The sequence below is a fragment of the Triticum aestivum genome, chromosome 2B, assembly GCF_018294505.1.
Source record: "Triticum aestivum cultivar Chinese Spring chromosome 2B, IWGSC CS RefSeq v2.1, whole genome shotgun sequence".
In the NCBI taxonomy this organism is placed as follows: domain Eukaryota; kingdom Viridiplantae; phylum Streptophyta; class Magnoliopsida; order Poales; family Poaceae; genus Triticum; species Triticum aestivum.
In genome coordinates this window covers 511,813,159-511,832,686 of record NC_057798.1, presented here as the reverse complement: position 1 = coordinate 511,832,686, position 19,528 = coordinate 511,813,159, and the positions used below count along the sequence as shown (strand labels likewise).

At 49.5% G+C, this 19,528-nt stretch overlaps 1 protein-coding gene across 1 annotated transcript; it reads right to left on the bottom strand.

Annotated features, from left to right (window-relative positions):
* Positions 1 to 15,760: 15,760 nt before the first annotated feature.
* LOC123045739 (protein POLYCHOME) lies at positions 15,761 to 19,528 on the bottom strand. Its single transcript, XM_044468914.1, has 5 exons — positions 19,444 to 19,528; positions 19,299 to 19,352; positions 19,088 to 19,148; positions 18,703 to 18,975; positions 15,761 to 16,608 (listed from the first exon to the last, which is right to left on the bottom strand). The coding sequence occupies exons 4-5, from the start codon at positions 18,964 to 18,966 to the stop codon at positions 16,195 to 16,197; spliced, it is 678 nt and encodes a 225-aa protein (XP_044324849.1). The 5' UTR covers positions 18,967 to 18,975; positions 19,088 to 19,148; positions 19,299 to 19,352; positions 19,444 to 19,528; the 3' UTR covers positions 15,761 to 16,194.

Below are 19,528 nucleotides of genomic sequence, written 5' to 3'. Positions count from 1 at the left end.
TTGTTCACATAATACATATTGTAGATGATTTCTCAGCAGAGTTTATGGGATTGCAATACAAGGGAGCAAAGTGTGTACTTGCTGCTTGAAAAGCAAAAGCACTTCAGGAGCTTTGATCTTTGGGGCCTGGTTCTGCTTTAACCCGATAAGCTCTTTTTCCTCTCTCTCCTTGGAGCTTTATTCTCCTACACTCAGTAGTTGTCATACTTAAGTATGAGGCCTCCTTAAGTATATTGACCAATCTCAAATGAAGAGTGGTGCTGACTGCTGGGTCTTTCAAAAGAAACAACTTATATTAGGCAAATCTAGCATCAATGTAGGGTCCAGTAGCACTTCGAGAACTGAAATTTACTCCATTTCTTGCTGCAAATTATTCCTTGGTTTCTTGATTCCTAGTCGTGATCTCAAGATCCTTTGCACTATGTCGGTGCCTTGGTTTATCGATCCATTTGTTGTATCTCCTCTTGTTCGTTGCTGTCAGTTGAGTGCACGTGCTTTACCAAAGGTTAAATGCTCCCATTTGTTAAGGAATAACCCAAGTATCTCTTTTACAGATGGAGCAAATCATAAGGCCAACATGTTATTATCAACGTCATGCCATACCATGTGAATCCGAAGCAAGTTACTGCAATATCCTAGTTCAGGATTGACCAAAGGCAACTAGTCATAGGATCACCTCTTTTGCTGAAAATAATAAATGGGTGTCTTGCAAGCAAGTGATAACTTGCTGTCGACAGATGGATGCGGGCATGAAGGCCTGGTTTTGCTCCTAAGCAACTGCACGATAATACTACCTGCTAGTGGTTGGGCATGCGGTTGTGCAGCCTAACGACCCGAGTTCAATTCCTAGAATTGACAGGTGATGCATAGGGGTTTCTCCTCATTTAGTGAGGATTTAGCTTGGTGTGTGGTGGAACCACTCATCAAGAAAATATGTTGATACTCATTTAAAAAAAATTCAGAGGATCATGTTTATCTTGGTACTCATACTAAAATGGACGTATGCATCCTTAGTTGGGGCAGAGACTGGGAAGTGAAAATCTCTCCCATTTTTAAGGGATGTCTGCATAGGCCACACCGTGTCCGGCTGATGGCGACTAAGGGGGCGACGGGCGGGGCGACGGGCGGGACGACCGCACGCGCGCCGCCTCTCCTCTCCGGCGAGGGACGGCGGGTAGGTGGCAGGTTTTGGGCGCTTGCGGACGCTGATGAGGAGGACGCGGACGGGGATGCGGACGATGCTCTGCCATCACCGCCGACGCCGACTCCCTCCGACCACGTCAACGACTGGTTCAATGCCGGCTACACGGAAGAGGAGGTTGCGTCCTCCATCGGTGAGGTGTTGCCTCTCCATGATCCGGCAAGGATCGGGCTACACGTAGGCGACAAAAGGGAGATGGTACGCCGTCTAGTTCATCGGAGACTGTCGTCGGTGGCGGTCAAGCCTTGGAAGGGTCCTTTACCGAAGGTTAGTCTTCCTAATCTCACTGTCTTTGATCTTGTTCGGCCGAAATCGTGGATCGTGGTTAAGCGGAAGAAGAAGGATCGCCGGGCGGCGGCCAGATTGCCGCCGGCGGCGCTAGCGGGTGTCTCGCCCGGTTTTCCGGGCCTCGGGATCTCTCAAGATCGCCAGCGCCGTTTGAATTTGCTTATTGGCCGAGAGAGGCCGAGTGAAAGCGCTATTGGGCTGAGTCAGGTTGGGCCGGGCTTAGCTGGGCATGAGGACCCAGCTAAGCCCGGTGCCAAACCAGCTTGTGCCGGGAGCGGATCGGTGCATCGCGGGTGGGCTGGTCGGGCCGGTTTTGCATGGGTATGTGGCCCAGGTGGATCCGGTCTTGATAGATGTTGTGGGCGACGTACGTCCGCCAGTTTGATCGTTGTTTCGTTCCTCGTCTGCGCCGGTTAGGGTTCTGCGACACCGGAGTCCCAACCTTCGATCGATTGGGTGTGGACGGGCACAGCGTATTCCCCCGCTTGGCGCGATGGCAGGCCACGGAGGTGCCTTGCTGCCGGGGAAGAAGCCTGGGACCGGCCGCGTCCAGACCGCACCACCGCAGGGCGCTGGCGCTGGCCGTGGCGCCGTGCTGCCGCCTGCTTCCAGGAATGGGGCTGCGCTGCCGTTGCCCGCGGGTAGTAGCCGCGGGGCAGGGCCGTCGTTGAACCCTTGGACTGGCCGTGGGGTGCTTCCACCATCGGCTCTACCTGCTGGTCGAGGGGTGGCGGCGGTTGGTTCGGCTACGGGCCGTGGTGGAGGATTGACTGGTCATCGACCGCCGGCCCCTGCTCCCGCGGGTATCCGTCCTCTGGCGCCGGCAGCGGCCGGGATGATCGCGGTGGGCCGTGGTGGCGCGGTGTCAAGGCCGACTGCGCCAGGGCTCTCGACCGGGCAGCAGCTGAGGCCGGCCCCGCCGCCTCATGTCGTCGCTAAGCCCCAGCAGAACAGGGTCGGGCCGGTGCAGACGCAGCCACCGCCGCCGCCTCAAGTTTCTGCCGCGCCCTGGGGGCAGTGCGGTGATGATGGTTTTGATGCGTATGGAGTTGGTAAGCACCGTGGGTCCTCGTCGATGGGCGGTGGTCGGGGCTACGCTTGGCAGAGCGATGGCACGATGGAACGACCGTTCATGGGGCCCCCAGGAGGCTTTGTTGAAGGGGCGTCTGGCCCGGGCTACCGACAGCGGGGTGGGTTCCGCGGTCATCATGGTGGCCGTGGGGGTCGAGGTGGCCGGTACCGCCCACGACAGCCACCGCCGCCTTTGTTAACCAGATGGTGGTTGACGGGGCCGTTGAGGAGCAGGTTCTGTCAGGACAAGCTATGGAGGTGGTCTCGGTGCTTGCCTCTGCTGAGATTCCCGGAAATGAGTCTGGGTTGACAGCGATAGTAGACGCGACTGGCAGGACTAAGTCTGAGAGGGCGTCCAAGTGGGCGCGTAAGAAAGAAAAAATGTTGTGCTATAGATGTGGTGGCAAGGGACGTTTTATTGCTGAGTGTGTGGCTGAGATGTGTGGCACTTGTGGCAAACCGGCACACGATTTGGGGGACTGTCCGTTTTTGAGAGATCAGGCACCATCACTCATGATGTATGGAGTGTACTGTGCTGAACTTACGTTCTTTGAATCTCCAACGGAGATGGAGGTTCCTGACGAGACATTGAGTTTGACGACTGGGTTAGTCAAAATTACCAGAGGAGAGGTCTCGGAGGCACAGGTTGTTCAGAGGCTCAAGGAGTTAGCTCCTGGGGATTTCCAGTGGGAGCTTGTTAGTATCGAGGACAAACTGTTTTGGGTTGAGTTCCCGTCAGTTGAGGATCTTCAGAGACTTTTGAGTTTCGGGATGTGCAAGGTGCCGGGTACTGATGGTGTGCTTGAGTTTCACGAGTGGAAGAGGATTGAGCCTACGGGCAAGCCTATGACTCAGGTTTGGTTGTGGTTCTCTAGGGCTCCCTCCAAGCCGATGCAGAATGCCCGGGTCATGGCCAGTTTGGGTATCATGGTGGGCAGACCAGAGCGAGTGGATATGGACTTTACCAGGGCCCACGGGATTGCCCGTCTACTGGTCAGTGTGCTGAACATCGAGTACGTTCCTAAGGTGGTTAAGTGGGCATATCGAGGCCACATCTATAACCTAGTCATTGTGTTCGAGGATGAGAGTCTGTTCGCCAAGGTGGCCAACGGGACTGATACTGATGTGCACGAGGGTGATGATAGTTTGGCACTTAAGGAGGCACCAGCTGCTGACAGTGGATGAGAGTTGTCCACTACGCCGGGTGCTGACTCTCAGACGTCTGCGGATGGGTCGGTACCACCTTCTACGGTGCCTACGACTGCTCTCAGATTCGGGTCTTTCGAGCCGGCATCTGCACCCCCGAGACTTTGGAGTGATCGGGTGGAGTCTTATGAGGTGTTCGAGCACTCGCTACCGGTCCTGGAGTTTGAGGAGTCTGTGGTTCCTCTTCTGGGGGCGTCGCCGATCTCGGTCAGGGCTGAGGAGGAGGAGGTCGTTCTCGCGGGCAGGGGGCTGGAGATGGTGATTTCGGATCCCTCCCCTGCGGTCGCGGTACCACAGTTGCAGCCGGCGGTGCCATCTGCTGATGGGGGTGTGGGCAGGTGGCCTCGGCGCCCTCATCGGGGCTTGCGGAGGTCGAGATCCCGACGGTGCAGGTTGACTCTTCGGGAGGGGGGCCGAGGCTGCTAGCCTCGGCACCTTCCTCCCCTATCGCCGGGCCGGCGTTGCTGGCGTCGGCGTCGCTTTCCGGAGAGGGCTCGGGGCAGGTGGCCTCGGGGGCCTCTTCTCTTGGGGCGCCCAGGGGGGCCTGCCTGCCTTCGGCACCGGTGACGCTGGCTGGCCATTGGGCCGGGGTGGATGGGGAGCTCGGGCAGGAGGCCTAGGTTCCACCTTCCCCCGGCTTGGTGCACTCGAGTAGAGCTACTCGGGAGGAGGTGATTGCGTTCGGTGGTATTCCGGATCCGGTCTCTGAGGGGCGACGACCATCCAGAAGTGGATGACATTCAGCAGCAGTGCGCCATGAGGGCGGCCAAGCTTCGTTACGTCGAGGTCACTACTGGTATGTCGGTCAATACCTCTAAGTCTATTTTGCATTTTTTTAATGATGAGATTATCAATAATACAAATCAGCTAGGAATTTCACTAGGTAGTAATGATAGTGAAATTTCAACCTCGGTTAATGATATGCTGGATTTAGAGGCCGAACGGGCGCTTGAGATGATTCGTAACTTAGTGGCGGTTAAACCCATGAATAACTCCGATATCGATGCTTTAGGGGTCAGGGCGCTCGATAATTTTTGCGCGGATCTTGCTCATCCGTCTCCTGAGCCTGAGGAGGAGGATGAGCGAGTGGACAATGTGGAAGTGCGCACCTCTAAGACTGGTTGTGAGGACCAGCTGGAGAGTTTCAATATTCCTAAACGCAAATGGAAGCGGAAGATTTACACAGATTCCGCAGTGTGTAGGAGCGCTCGGATACGAACGGCTAAAAAATTCCATGACGAGATATGAAAGGAATCTTTTGGAACAGCAGAGGTCTGAAAGACTTGGCTAAAAGAAGGTTTCTTGCTGAGGCTTCTATCGAGCATAAGTTGGACTTTATCGCTTTGTCGGAAACGGGTAGAGCCAACTTCTCGCCACAATTTCTAAATACTCTTTCGGGAGGTATTGATTTTGATTGGCATTGTCTACCACCGCGAGGAAGATTGGGTGGGATTTTACTCGGAGTTAGATGTGATTCGTTAGATGTCCGAAGCGTGGTCATGGGAGATTTCGCTGTCAAGTTTAGGGTGCGGTCGAAGACCGATGGGTTTAACTGGGCTTTGGTGGCGGTATATGGTGCCGCACAGCCCGAGCTTAAACCGGATTTCTTGGCTGATCTGGTTAGGATTTGCGGTTCTGAACAACTTCCTATCCTGGTGGGGGGTGATTTTAATATCATCAGAAGGCGTGATGAGAAGAATAATGATAATTTTGACGGCAGATGGTCGTTCATGTTTAACGCAATCATTGAAAGCCTGGATCTGCGTGAGATAGAGCTTTCGGGCAGAAAGTTTACCTGGGCTAATGCCTTGCCAAATCCAACGTTTGAAAAGCTGGATCGAGTCCTGGCTAGCGTCGAATGGGAGCAGAAATTCCCTTATGTAACATTCCAGGCACTTACACGTGGTATTTCTGATCACACGCCCTCTTTTCCTTGACTCTGGGGAGGCCACCCATTTGGGAAATAAAAATGTTTTTTCTTTCGAGCTTGCTTGGTTTGAGAGAGAAGGTTTCTTGGATCTCGTAGCCAGAGAATGAGCTAAGGATGCAGGAGGTAGGATTGCGCTCGAGCGTTGGCAGAATAAAATTAGGCATTTGAGAAGTTTCCTATGTGGGTGGGCTAAGCATCTCAGTGGGATTTATAAGATTGAAAAGGAACAACTCCTTACGCTTATTCAGTCCCTTGATGTAAAAGCCGAAACCATGATCCTGCCAGCCTCGGAGCTTCATGCCAAGCTTGACACAGAAATGAGGCTGAAAGAGCTCCTTCGTGAGGAAGAACTAAAGTGAGCCCTTCGGGCTAAGGTCAGAAGAGTCGTCCAGGGGGACGCGAACACACAATTTTTTCACATGATCGCCAATGGTAAGTATAGAAAGAAGAGGATCTTTCAGCTTGAACAAGATGAGGGAACGATTCTTGGCCAGGAAAACTTAAAGCTATATATTACTGAGTATTACAAGCAGCTGTTTGGGTCTCCAGAGGATAACTGTGTGTCGCTGGACGAGTCTAGGATTGAGGATGTGCCTCAACTTACGGCTGTTGAGAATGATATTTTAGTTGCTCCTTTTTCTGAGAAAGAGGTGTATGAGGCCATTTCCCAGATGAAGAATAATAAGGCTCATGGCCCGGATGGTTTCTTGGCAGAGTTCTACAAGAAGTGTTGGCATATTATTAAAGGGGATCTCTTGCCTTTGTTCAATGATTTTTTCTCTGGCCAGCTTCACCTTTTTTAGCTGAATTTTGGAACGATAACCCTTCTTCCAAAGAAGACAGAGGCAGTGCGGATTGAGCAATTCCAGCCTATCTGTCTTCTTAATGTTAGTTTCAAAAAATTTACCAAGGTCGGGACAAATAGGCTCACAGAGATTGCGCATACTGTGGTGCAGCCTACTCAAATTGCTTTCATGCCGGACAGGAACATCCTCGAAGGGGTTGTGGTCCTACATGAAACGCTTCATGAGATTCACACGAAAAAACTTGATGGAGTTGTTTTTAAGGTGGATTTCGAGAAAGCGTACGATAAAGTCAAATGGCCTTTCCTTCAACAGGCACTACGCATGAAGGGTTTTGATGAATCTTGGCGACGCCAAGTTGAATCTTTCACGCAAAAAGGGAGTGTTGGAATTAAAGTGAATGACGATATATGTCATTATTTCCAGACACACAAGGGCCTGAGACAAGGTGATCCAATGTCTCCTATTCTGTTCAACATTGTCGTTGACATGTTGGCAATCTTGATAGGTAGGGCAAAGGAGGACGGGCAAGTAGGTGGCTTGGTGCCTCATCTAGTTGATGGTGGTGTGTCTATCCTGCAGTACGCCGATGATACAATCATCTTTATGGAGCACGACTTGGCAAAAGCAAGAAATATGAAGCTGGTGTTGTGCCTTTTCTAGCAATTGACCGGTCTGAAGATTAACTTCCATAAAAGCGAGTTGTTCTGTTTTGGTAGAGCCAAGGAGGAACAAGATGCATATAAGCAATTGTTTGGTTGTGAATTGGGAGCACTACCGTTCACTTACCTAGGTATCCCCATTCACCATCGTAAGCTGACAAACAGCGAATGGAAGTGTATCGAGGATCGGTTTGAGAAGAAACTGAGCTGCTGGAAGGGCAAACTCATGTCATATGGAGACCGATTGATTCTCATTAATTCGGTGCTCACGAGTCTGCCTATGTTTCTTTTGTCCTTCTTTGAAGTACTAGTTGGAGTTAGGAAAAGGCTGGACTTCTATCGGTCCCATTTCTTCTGGCAGAGTGATGAACTTAAGAGAAAGTACCGTTTAGCCAAATGGGACGTCATCTGCCGACCAAAAGACCAAGGGGGTTTTGGTGTTGAGAATCTTGAAGTCAAGAACATATGCCTTCTCAGTAAGTGGCTATATAAGTTAGTAGCTGAGACTGAGGCAACCTGGGCGCAGATTCTTCGTAATAAGTATCTGCACTCTAAGACTTTGTCGCAGGTGATAGTCAGACCGACTGATTCGCTGTTCTGGAAAGGGCTAATGAGAGTCAAAGCTACTTTCTTTCATAGAACAAAGTTTAATGTCGGTGATGGCAATAACACTCGCTTCTGGGAGGATACTTGGCTGGGAGAAATGCCGTTGGTGCTTCAGTATCCGTCGCTATATCGTATTGTGCAGCGACGTGATGGTTGCAACGAGTTTGCAGTCCACTCCCCTTAATATTCAGTTTAGGAGGGTGCTTGTTGGTGACCGGTGGGAAGCTTGGCTTCATCTGGTGAGTAGACTGACGGAGGTTCAACTTACTCATCAGCTCGATCAGTTGTGTTGGAAGTTTACTAGATCTGGTGAATTCACAGTCAAGTCGATGTATATTGATGTCATCAATTCTAGTGCTATTCCTAGTTCCAAACATGTGTGGAAAGTTAAGGTTCCTCTGAAAATCAAAGTGTTTATGTGGTTTGTACATAAACAAGTCATCCTAACGAAAGATAATTTGATTAAGCGCAACTGGACAGGCTCTACTAGGTGTAGTTTCTGTGATCGGGATGAAACTATCAAGCACCTTTTCTTTGAGTGCCCGTTGGCGAGGGTGTTGTGGCGCTCGGTGCAAATTGCCTTTAACATTACTCCTCCGAATTCGGTTAGGTCGTTATTTGGAACGTGGCTTGTTGGGATAGAGTCTGAAACAGCTAGACAAATTCGCGTAGGAGCATGTGCGTTGTTATGGGCAATTTGAAACTGCAGAAATGATTTGGCTTTTAACAGAACAACAACTATTCATTTTTTGCAGGTTTTATTCCGGACTACTGCGCTAATCCGTATGTGGTCCTTACTCACTCCGACGGAGGCCAGTGAGCGTTTGGTTACTGGATCTGTCCGGTGAGAAATGGTAGCGCGGGATATCTTCAACCGGTTTGGCTGACGGTCATGTAATAGGATAGGCGATTAGTTTACCTATCTATCTTATGCCAGCCGGTTGTGGCTTTTGGGCATTTTTTTGGCTTTTGTAGCTCTTTGTGAGTCAACTTCTTATTTTGTTACATACTGCAAGATCTTGTTAAACTATTTTATTTATTTATAAATGTGGCCGTATGCATCGTTCTGATGCAGAGGCAGGGGAGTCCCTCCTTTTCCAAAAAAACATATACATCTATTAAAGCAACAAGTAATTCAAGACGAAGGGAGTAGATAATGTCCTGGCTGATGTTTGGTTTCCTGGCTGATGTCACAGCGGAGGAATTTTTATGTTATTCAAGTACATGAACCACAGAACAATAGGATGTTGTTGGGATTTCAAAAAAATAAATTGATTTGGCTTGTGGGGAAGACGATGAAGTGTTTTATCAATTGAGTTTTGTCATATCCAAAGGCTTGCGATACGTCGGCCGACGCGTACTTTCTCAGAGCATCTTCAACAGCCGTCCAACACGTGGCGCATTAAAAATAAGTATACAGGTGAGCCAGCTTTTGCGCGCGGCGGTGCACTGGCTCTAGCGGCCGCCACAAAATAAGCGCGCCCGAGCCGCTCAAGCAAGCGCGTTATATTTTGAACATAATTGGTTTGATACCAAGAATTGGCATGCCAAATTTTGGCAACTACTAAATGTTGGCTAGAGATTGGTTGCTTGCCAATTTTTTTGCCAATCTCATAAAATGTTGTCAAATGTCGACAACTTTTGATTTTGCCAAATATTGGCTTGCCAAATATTGATAATGCCAAATGTTGGTAGCAAATCAATTATGCTCTTTATTTTTTTTCCTTGACGCCTACTATGTGAACTTCGATTCGATACACATTTGGTTCCGATTGTACAAACCTGAGATAGTTCGTCACATAGCCTGCTTCTACGATACAAAATAGTGCATAGATAGTTCATAGTCTTCTCCTACGATAGATAGATAAAACGAAAAACTACTACTACTCGTCATTCTCCGACTCGGGCTTTGCCTCGGTGATGTCCTCCTCCGACATCTGAGCGTAGGCGTCAAGAAACCGCTCGTCGCTGGAGTCCCAGGACGACGCATCTCCTAGCGCGATGTTGAATTTAGCGTTGACGCCACAACGCCATGGCTTCCTCGTCCATCTCGGCCAGGCTGAGACGGCGTTCCCGCCTCCGGTTCTCGCGACGATCCTCATCGGTGATAAGCCGCAGGGGAGACGCCAACTCATGTGCCCGCTCCCGCGTCGCCACGTCCGTGAAGTTTATGTCCCAACGGGACCGCCGGAGGCGCCACGCCGCAGCGTCGTATGCACGGGCGCCATCCTGGGCGGTGTCGAAGGTTTCAAGGCCGAGGCGCACGCCGCCCGACCGAATCTCGGAGTAGGTGTCGGACGGACGCACGCGGACGCCGCGGTAGCCCGAAGCTCCCCGGCGACGAGGCGGCATGGTGGCGCAGTGGTGGCGTGTCGGCCGCGAGGAGAGAAAGCGGTAGAGTGAGCGACGAGAAAGCGGCCGAGGGCGCTGCAATTTTATAGACACGCCGGACACGGTGCGCCAAATTTAACGCGCGAGCTGCCGCTTTTTCACGCGCGTGCTAGTTTCTCGCCTCCGGTGAAGCAAGCGAAAATGTATCGCGCGTGCTAATTTGCCAATTTTTTCGACGCGCATCTTTTGGCGCGGCGGTTGGAGACGCTCTCACTAAAAATTCTCCACCCCTCGTCGAACCCTAGGCGAAAGGTTTCCCCAAATCGAGACCAAAGCGCAACATAATGGCACCGTTCGGGCCATGGGCCGACCTCCACTCGGAGCTCCTCCTTTCCATCGCCGACGGGTTGTCGCTAAAGCACTACGCCGCCATCCGCTGCGCCTGCCCGGCGTGGCGTTCCGCCCTCCCGCCGCCGCTCCCTTCTCTCCTCGTTTTTGCCGACGGCCAGCGCGCCTACGCATTATCGTTTCTGATGCGGCGCTCGATCCACTGCTCCACGCTCCGGACGCGCAGCTGCTTCGTTGGCTCGAGTAACGGCTGCTTCGCGGCCGCCAGCGAGTGCGGGGAGATCTCCATCCTGAATCCCCTGACCGGCGAGGAGATCAAGCTTCTTCCGATGAACTGTGGCAAGAAGGAGCGCAAGGTCGTATTCGCGCCGAACCCCAGACCCGACGACTACACCGCCGTCGCCGTATGCCACGGCAACAAGCTGGCCTACACCAAGACCCGAGACATGAAGTGGTTCATCAGCGACGTCGCCGTGGGCAGGGGGGATCAGCTCATCGACCTGGTCTACGACACGGACGGTGGCAAGGTCTACTGCCTCACAGAATGCGGGGACGTGCACGTGCTCCACATTCCCCGTGGCCGCCGCCGGAAGCCTATAGTCGAGCCCTTGCTGCCGGAGCGCCCGTTCGACCCCGCGGCCGTCTTCGCACCGCCCTACCACACCGCTTCTAAGCTCACAAGGTTCAAGCAGATCTTCATCTGTAATGGTAGCCTGTACCAGGTATGGCGGAATGCCACCGGTAACATCGCTTGGCGGCTGCCAGAGGGCGGCCGGTTCAGCATGTCCGACAACGACATATTCGTTCTGAGATACGACCCTGGGCGCAGACAATGCTGGGACACGGTGAATGATCTGGGAGGCTACTCTGTGTTCATCGGCAAGAACAACCCAGCGGTGGTCCGAGCTGAGGACGTTCCGGGGGTGAGGGCCAACTGTGTGTACTGGATCGATGAGCGGTGGAGAGACGTGCCTATGGTGTTCAACATGGTCACCCGAACCTCTGCATCCTTTGTTCTTCCCTCTGCTGACAGTGTTCAAAGCTCCCTATGCGGAACAGGCTGCTGGTACTTCTTCAGTGATAACATTACAAGCATCGACAACAATGGAACGAAACAGCACATGAGTGGAGACGCGGACAGATCTCAAGAGCAACAGGAAGCTAAAAGATCTAAGTTATAAGTTGGTTCAGTTATTTAGAATCCTAAATTTGTTGCCTTAGCTGAGTTCTGTTAGTTTCCTCTATATGACTGTGCAGGTTATTTAGATGCTCTTTATGTTCCTAAATCGTTGTGCAGTAGCTAAACTTATTTAAGTTAGTGTATAAGTTTGTTCGGTGTTCAATATATCTTTGAGTTATTAGTGCTAGTTTGTCATTTATTTTTGCATATGGCTGTTTTGGTGTTCATGAGTGGCTTTGGCCTTTGTTGTATCGGTTTTCGCCTGGTTTTCCACTAATTAACAGGGCAACTCTTCTTCTTAATAAATGGGAGGCAAAACTCCACCTCTGTTGTGGGAGAAAAATATATTCGTATGGCTGTCTGGCATTGTGGTGGGTTTTCAGAAGCACATATCAGTTGCTACTTTGGATTTAGACAGTTGTTGGCAGTCAGTACCCCCACAAAACAACTAAACAAATGCAAAAAAAAAAGTGAGGAAACAATTGCAAATTGGCACTAAACTATGCGGCCTTTTATTTGAATAATCCAGTTGGTCTGTTAGTTTATATTGTGTACTCTTAACATATTCAATATGGTCGTTTTCTTTTCCCAACAATCTAAGGAAATGAAGCTCAAACTTTGGGTGCGCAGTCACTTTGTTCTGTTTAGTTGCTTCAAAGTTTGCCAAGATCAAGCAGCGGAAGGGCCTACGAAGGCACTAGGCGTGCCATGTGAGGTTTTTCAACTTGTAGGTCACAAAATTACACAGATGGATGGTTCAGAACTTCTGATTGCTTTTTTGGTAGTAGGAAATGAGCTGGGATTGTTCTTGAAATGTATCACCCACGATCACCAAGATCAGTTCTACTAATCATGTATACAAAATCGAGCAACTTTGATGGTTGCAGCATCAAAGGAATTGATGATATAAGTTAGCTCATGAATTGGCAGGTATTTTCGTTCCCCGCTACCTTAAAAGTCCAGCAACTTCATATATAGTGTTGATTATAGTGTCATTAGAATCAAATGCTCCAGAAGATTTAAAGAGCTTTATTCCAGAAAAAAGAGGAGCAAGCATCATCTAGAGCTCTCTTCTTCAGTATATAACAAACCACCTATGTTTAAGCTTTCCGCAGTCCTGTGCACAGCATTGCACTGGTAAACACCATGAAGACCCTGTAGATGTGTGATGTAGCAATTCCTAGGGAGGTAATTATTTGTTCTCTTTGATGTGTCTTGACAGCATCCTTCGCTTTGAATGGAAATTTAGTTGGTTATAAAAGAAGGTCCTCTTTCACTAGATTTGTTTCCCAGGCATCTCATGTGCATGAATGAAAGAATAAAAAATTTGCCGAAAAAGGGTTTCCCCCCGCTTTATATTCCAAAGCACCAACACCGATTACATAGCATACGCTGGGGCGAGTAGCACAACAAGCCAAAGAAAAAGAAGAAGAAACAATGCCAACACCGGCAGCTCGACAAAGCGCGGATGACCCACTACCGCTGCGCCCTCCAAAATCTACCCACCACAATCCTAGGCTCCGATCCTCCGCGTACCAAGCAGCACCTCCAGGAAGGAATGCGACGCCGACGACGTTGCTGCCCGGACGTGTCCTAGGGTTTCCCCCGGCACGCGGAGGGTAGAGGGGAATGAAGACCACCGACACCCTCCAGGGAGGAATGGTGGCACCTGCAGGCGTCACCGTATCGTAGCCGGAAGACCCGGCAAGGATTTCTCCCAACTCCAGACCCCACCGCCCAATCGGATCGAAGCTAACCAACCAGCTCGCCGCCCACCAGCATGCGCCACCGTGGTCGCAACGCCACCGACGCCGTGTCACTGAGATCACCACCACGAGGCCAAAAGAACGAGGAGAGGAGGCGTTGGTTGACGGGAGCAGCAGCGCCATAGCCGCGGGGAGGGAACCACCTCCTCCGCTGTCGTGCAGGAGGCTCGTGCCTCCGGCACCGTCGCGGTCGCCGTCCGGACGCAGCAGCAGGGCATACCAGGACACCCCTGGCCTGGCCAGACCCGAATCGGGCCCGCTAAGCCCTGTCGGCCACGCTGCAGCAGGGCGGCGCCAGCACCGCCAACCCCCAACGCCCATCGCCGCTCCCCCGCCTCCCGGAAGCCACGCCGCCAACCCGCCCCGCCGTCGGCCCACCCAGACCCAGATGGGGCCCGAAGGTCCCAGATCTGGGCCGAGCGGGCGCCGCCAGGCCGCACCACCCCGCGCCAACGGCGACGCCGCCGTCCAGCCGATCTCCCGTGCCGCGCCAGGAAGCCCCGCCGCCACGCCGGACCACCGCCGCCTAGGGAGCACCCTCCGGCGCCCTCCGCCCCGCGTCGGAGAGCAACCGAGAGGAGAATGGCCGGGGGCCGCCGCCACCAACGTCGCCCGGGCCAGGCCCGGCGGCGCACGCCGGCGACAGCGGCGGGGAGGGGGGAGTGAGGGAGAGCTGGCGGAGGAGGAACTAGGGCGCGGCCGGTCGCCCCCGGGGGCGACGCGGTCGCGAGAGCCCGAGTGGTTCTCTTCCAGATTAAAAAAATTTACCAGCACTGTCTTAATTTTCTGTTCGTTGCATAGTTTTTTTTGGTACTGTAGTACTATTTGGTTTGGAATTTACAATGTGGTTAGGTGAGCTCTATTTCTCGGTCTAAACTGTATCTTCTATGTTTATTACTAGCTGCTTGATTGTCCAGCTCTTTGAAGGCAGATTCAGTAATGGAAAGCAGATATGCTACTGTTTAGTTGACAGGTACTTGCTCCTTATCCGCAGGTCTCTTCTTGTTGTTTACTTACCGGTTACATACTCCAAATAATCACTCAAGACAATTCGGTCTTGAAATTGTTGTTTCATGTTTAGTGTTGTTTGAATTATCACTCAATTGCATACCACTGGAACTGAATTATAGACAAACTCATGTTAAACTGTCAGAATTGAATTTATATATAATATTGTGTGCTTTCTCCTTGATTGAATGTATTGAGAACTTGTGAACTTTTGTTTATTTATGTCACTTATCATGTTGCAGGTTTTGGAAACTCCTCATCTGATACGCTTGGACACATATCTCATGGTTCTGGACAACTTGTTGATACGATGCCCCTCCTTATTCGGAGGCCTTCTTGGCCACCTCTGGACGGCCATTGCTCCCAATGGTGTGTGGACTGTGGAGGTGGTATCGAGTCCTTGACCTTGTAGTCCTCCACTCTCACTGGTGCCACTTGTGCATGGAAGGCGAGGGGTATGGCGATGATCGGCGAGGCCAGCAAACACGGCGGACAAGTCGGTCAACATCTTCTTTGGTTGTATGTGGCTCTCAATGTGAGTGCCCTCTGTGGCTGCGTGTGTCCACCTTTTTGTTACCAGCAAGAGGAGGAAAGTAAACTTTCTTGCTGTTGTCGACTTGTCCTTGAAGTTCTTACTTCAGCTTGAAGCATTTGTGAAGTCTAGACCATGAATTCTGGTGCAGTACAATTGCAGGGGAAAGCTGGCGTGAGTGTGTGCCTCCATCGGTTTTCTTAGACAGGAGGGTGAAGGTAATAAAGAAGAAGAGTGATGTAAGATGAGTATATCGAGTCAATTGCAATGGGAACTTGTATAATGACCCTCATGCCTTTCCATGGTTCAGCAAAGAAAAAAGGAATGTCAACACTTTGAGCCTTATGGATCTGGTATTCTGGTTGCTCCCTTTGACGAATAGATTGTACTACTAGTTACTGTACTAGTTAACTTTCAAAATTGCATCATGTCCTACTAACAACGCCATGGTTCATGTTATCATTAGGGATAATGCCAGTTTGAAAAATAGAAGCAGTTCAGGGTCTTTTGGGGCCTGGTTTCACTCCTTCGAGCTATATCTTTGACCAATTATATATGCTTTATTGGAGCTGGCATTTTAACTCGCGCAAATGGATCCACTGATTAAGACAGGCAAACTGCTGCTCCTAAGCAAGCATGCACGAGTAAAAGAATATGAGTGACCTCCAGCTGCTCAAATCATGGAGAAACAGAACCAAATTTTATGCAAAAATACAATGAAATATATAAGCTTCTGGTACCTTTTTTGGTACGGCAACAAAAATGAATCTTAATGAGCATGGAAATCATCTGTAAGAAATGCCATAGCTAAACAGAAACATTTGAGACTAGAAATACAGAAACCATGATAAAGCTACCGTATAGCAATGGTTTATGGTACTGAAATTACAGCACAAAACAAGATTTGTTAGGCTGCGTGCTAGAGTACACGACACAGTTCTACTGCAGTAGCATTAACCTGACACTAGCAGAGTTGCTAATCCTAGACCCTCAAGCAGAGGGAACCAACAGGCCGGCCCCATAATCCCAGATCCTCAAGCAGAGAACCAACAACCGAGATAATCCCAGGCCCTCAAGCAGAGAACCACGGATCCCCATCTTATCATAACATGCTATGGTAAGTCTTGGGGTGAAGGGCAGACAGAAGAAGAGCAGGATTGACTGGTCAGGATAGCGGCTAAGAAAGCAGCAGACACGGCGGGCTGGAGGACTAGTCTGAGATGGACTTTCTCCTCTCCCTGCAGTGAAGCAGAGTACTCAACTCATCGCATGGACATGAGAGTGCGCCTCTGGTTGGCCCTCTTGGAAGGCTGAGCGGCCTTCTTCTGGTTCTTCTTCACCATCTTCTCGATTTGCTCTATTGAGCTGGTCAGTTTCTTCTCCATGAGATCAGCAAGCGCTGGATCGATGGGTTTGGTTGGAGTCTTCTGTGAGCTCTTGGATGGCGAAGAATAGACCTTGAAGCTGTGCTCTGCCTGGCTAGGTGCAGGGTTTGCAACCATTTCAGTTAAGCCAGAACCAGAGGCGATAGCTTGGGAGTCCTGAGCTTCAGTAGAATGAGGAGTGCCCTGCTCTGCTGGTACCGGAGTCGTCAAGTTCGCAGGTTGCGGAGATTGCTCAGACGTTTCGCTTTGCTGCCGAGCTGCAGCAATCCTTAAGCGGCTTCTCTCAATAGCCTGAAAGTCAATAGTCAGAAGAGCAGCACGTAGAAAGAAAGAACATGCACTGAAATGCATAATTTTAGCTAGAACTAGCTGCTGCCAAAATAAACATTTGAATGGCTTAGCAGATAAACAGAAAACTCAATAAAATATAACAAATATGTAGCCAAGGCAGGTCAGCAGAGGTAGGCATATATGTTTTGTAGATTAGGATTCAGTGGTAACAGCACTGTTAAAAATATCATGCCATAGTAAAATGGTTGATATGCACGCAGAGCTTAATTTACTAAATTATAATGTTACACCAATCAAAATAACTCCAGCTCAAAAATATATCATTTGAGCAACACGCAATAAACATTTAAATTTTGAGATAGTACATGCTAGCACAGTTAATTGTATATGCAACATTTTAGCTCTAAATATTAGTTAAGGGGATTTTAGCAAATAGACATCTAACCGGTGCATGCTATTGTATCAATAGTATACAGTAGCACAATGTACAGCATATGCAAAGAATTATTAACCTCAAGCTATAATGCATAATGTACAGCATGAACACTAGAGGATAATGCAAACTATATGAAGGATATACTCATATAGACAACATTGTGGGTTTTACTTAAGAGTATAAGGGGCACATGTTTGCAGAAATTTATAGGTATAAACAACTTTGGGAGAGCTCCGTTTACACTTGGTCAGGTAATATCAAAAGAAAAGTCAGCAGCTTAGGAAAATAGCCCAAAAGTGTGAGCATTTATTGGTATGCTTGAACAAAACATCACATTGAATTACACTAATAAAATATCTGAAGTCAGTTAACTGCTGATGGAAAGAGCGGTTTTCGATAAACAGTAAAAAAGGGCAGCCCCGGTGCATGTAGCTCCCGCTTGCGCAGGGTCCGGGGAAGGGTCCGACCACTTTGGGTCTATTGTACGCAGCCTTTCCCTACATTTCTGCAAGAGGCTGTTTCCAGGACTTGAACCCGTGACCTTTTTCGATAAACAGTACTGGTAGACAAATAAATACTGGTGAAAACTATAAACTAATATAGCACAAAATCATATAACTGAATCATACTCAGACATATGTAACAAATCAGGCATCACTCATCAGTACAGGAAAATATAAACACTAAGCAAATAGCAGCTCCGATAGGCAATTGATATGTGTTTCTTTTGATTGTGAGGTGGCCTCTCCACTCGAAAATAACTGCACTTTAAGTAGGCATGACAGTATTCATCTAACATGGACACTTGATATAGGGAAGCAGGAAAACGTTTTGTTAACTCTTGTTATGATATGTATTACTAAATGGCTAGATCTAATTAGATGGAACACAACAAAGCAGTGGTTCATAAAGCACAAGAAGATCCTCTGCCAATACTTCTACCAATAATCATAATCAAAACCCCCAAACCTGACAGTGCCAAGCACGAAATAATACATCTATTCTGCTTACTACTAAAGTTATAGCAGTATCATGCTTTCATAACCAACTAGTTACCATTAAGTTCAAATACTGTCCACAAAACCATAACAGAAGTAGCACAAAATCATTCAAGTACCATTGTTTAACTAAAACTTGGTGTGAATAAGATCCTCTATCAGTACTTCATACCAATAATCAAAACCCCAAAACCTGACACCAACTAGTTACCATAAGGTCAAATACTGTCCATAAAACCATAACAGAAGTAGCACAAAATTATTCAAGTACCATTGTTTAACTAAAACTTGGTGTAAATAAGGTAATAAAGGCAAATTGCTGCAATTTGGCCATTTGTTAACAGTTAAGAGATACCAGCAATGACCAAGTACCGGTGGAAATGTGAAATAGCACAAAATCATATGACTGAATCCAACTCAAGACTTTTGTCATGGGATTCCACAAGCCCACATTGGTAACAATTGTACTTCAAACATGCTGTTACCGGCCAACAACAACTCCAGAACGGAGTTGGCACTATAGACGTTCATCTAAAAACTCTTAAACGGCACAGTGCAGAATCGTAAGCAAGATAGCAGGTGAAGCAACTACATCTTCAAACAGTTTCAACTACTCACGTCAGAACCACATTACTTGATCTGAAGAAAATTGGTCATCACCTTTACAATCACCGTGATATCACGGAGCGGCGTCCTCGGGTACCAACCAGGAAGCGGGCTCCTCCTCCTCGGCGGCGTAGCCTTCACAGCCCAAACTGGCGGCACGTTCTCCTTGTTGCTGGAGGGCGACGCGAACCGCCGGGGCAGCGGCTTCCCAGCCCGCCTCCCTGCCAGAGCCCCCGGCGAGGCCACCCTCCTGATAAAGAAGCCGCCGCCAGAGAGGTCGGTGAGGGCCGTCCTCTTGAGTTCCCTGTGCTCAGGCATCTTGGAGATCTGCAGGAGGCAAGCGGCAGAAGAGATGCGGATCGGTGAGAACTCCGAGAAACGCATCAAAAGAGTAAGAAATGGCGGAAAACTCAAAAGGCAGCATCCCCTGCGCACGCACCTGTCCTCTCTTCTTCCCTGGATCTTTCCTGTACGATTCGTATCTCGAGATCCTTCCAGACCTGCTCCCGGAAATCCGCAAGCGCAAAACGTCCAAGAAATCGTCAGAAGACCAAGAAATGGATGCGGGGGAAATCGCCAAAAAGACCAAGAAATGGATGCGGGGAAAGCAACGAAGACCACCAATAACCCCAGGATTTCTCGCGCATTACCTGTCCCGACTCCCGCTTCGATTCCGCGCCGCTAATCCCAACCCTAGAACAGATCTGCGGCAAGAGAGTCGAAGAAACTCGTCAGAACCCGCAAGAAACGGCACGGGAATGGGGACAAAAGGACGAAATCCGAGATTTCTCTCACGATTTGCTCGGCCCTTCCTCCAATCTCGCCCGCTTCGAACCCCTGATACAGCTACGGACTCTAATCTACCGCTAACTACGACTAA

Bases quoted from the DNA above. Each gene is read 5' to 3' on its own strand.
- LOC123045739 (XM_044468914.1), bottom strand. From the start codon at position 18,966: ATGCCTGAGCACAGGGAACTCAAGAGGACGGCCCTCACCGACCTCTCT. The intron at 16,609-18,702 runs GTGATGACCAAT...ATTGACTTTCAG, and splicing joins ATATCACGGTGATTGTAAAG to GCTATTGAGAGAAGCCGCTT.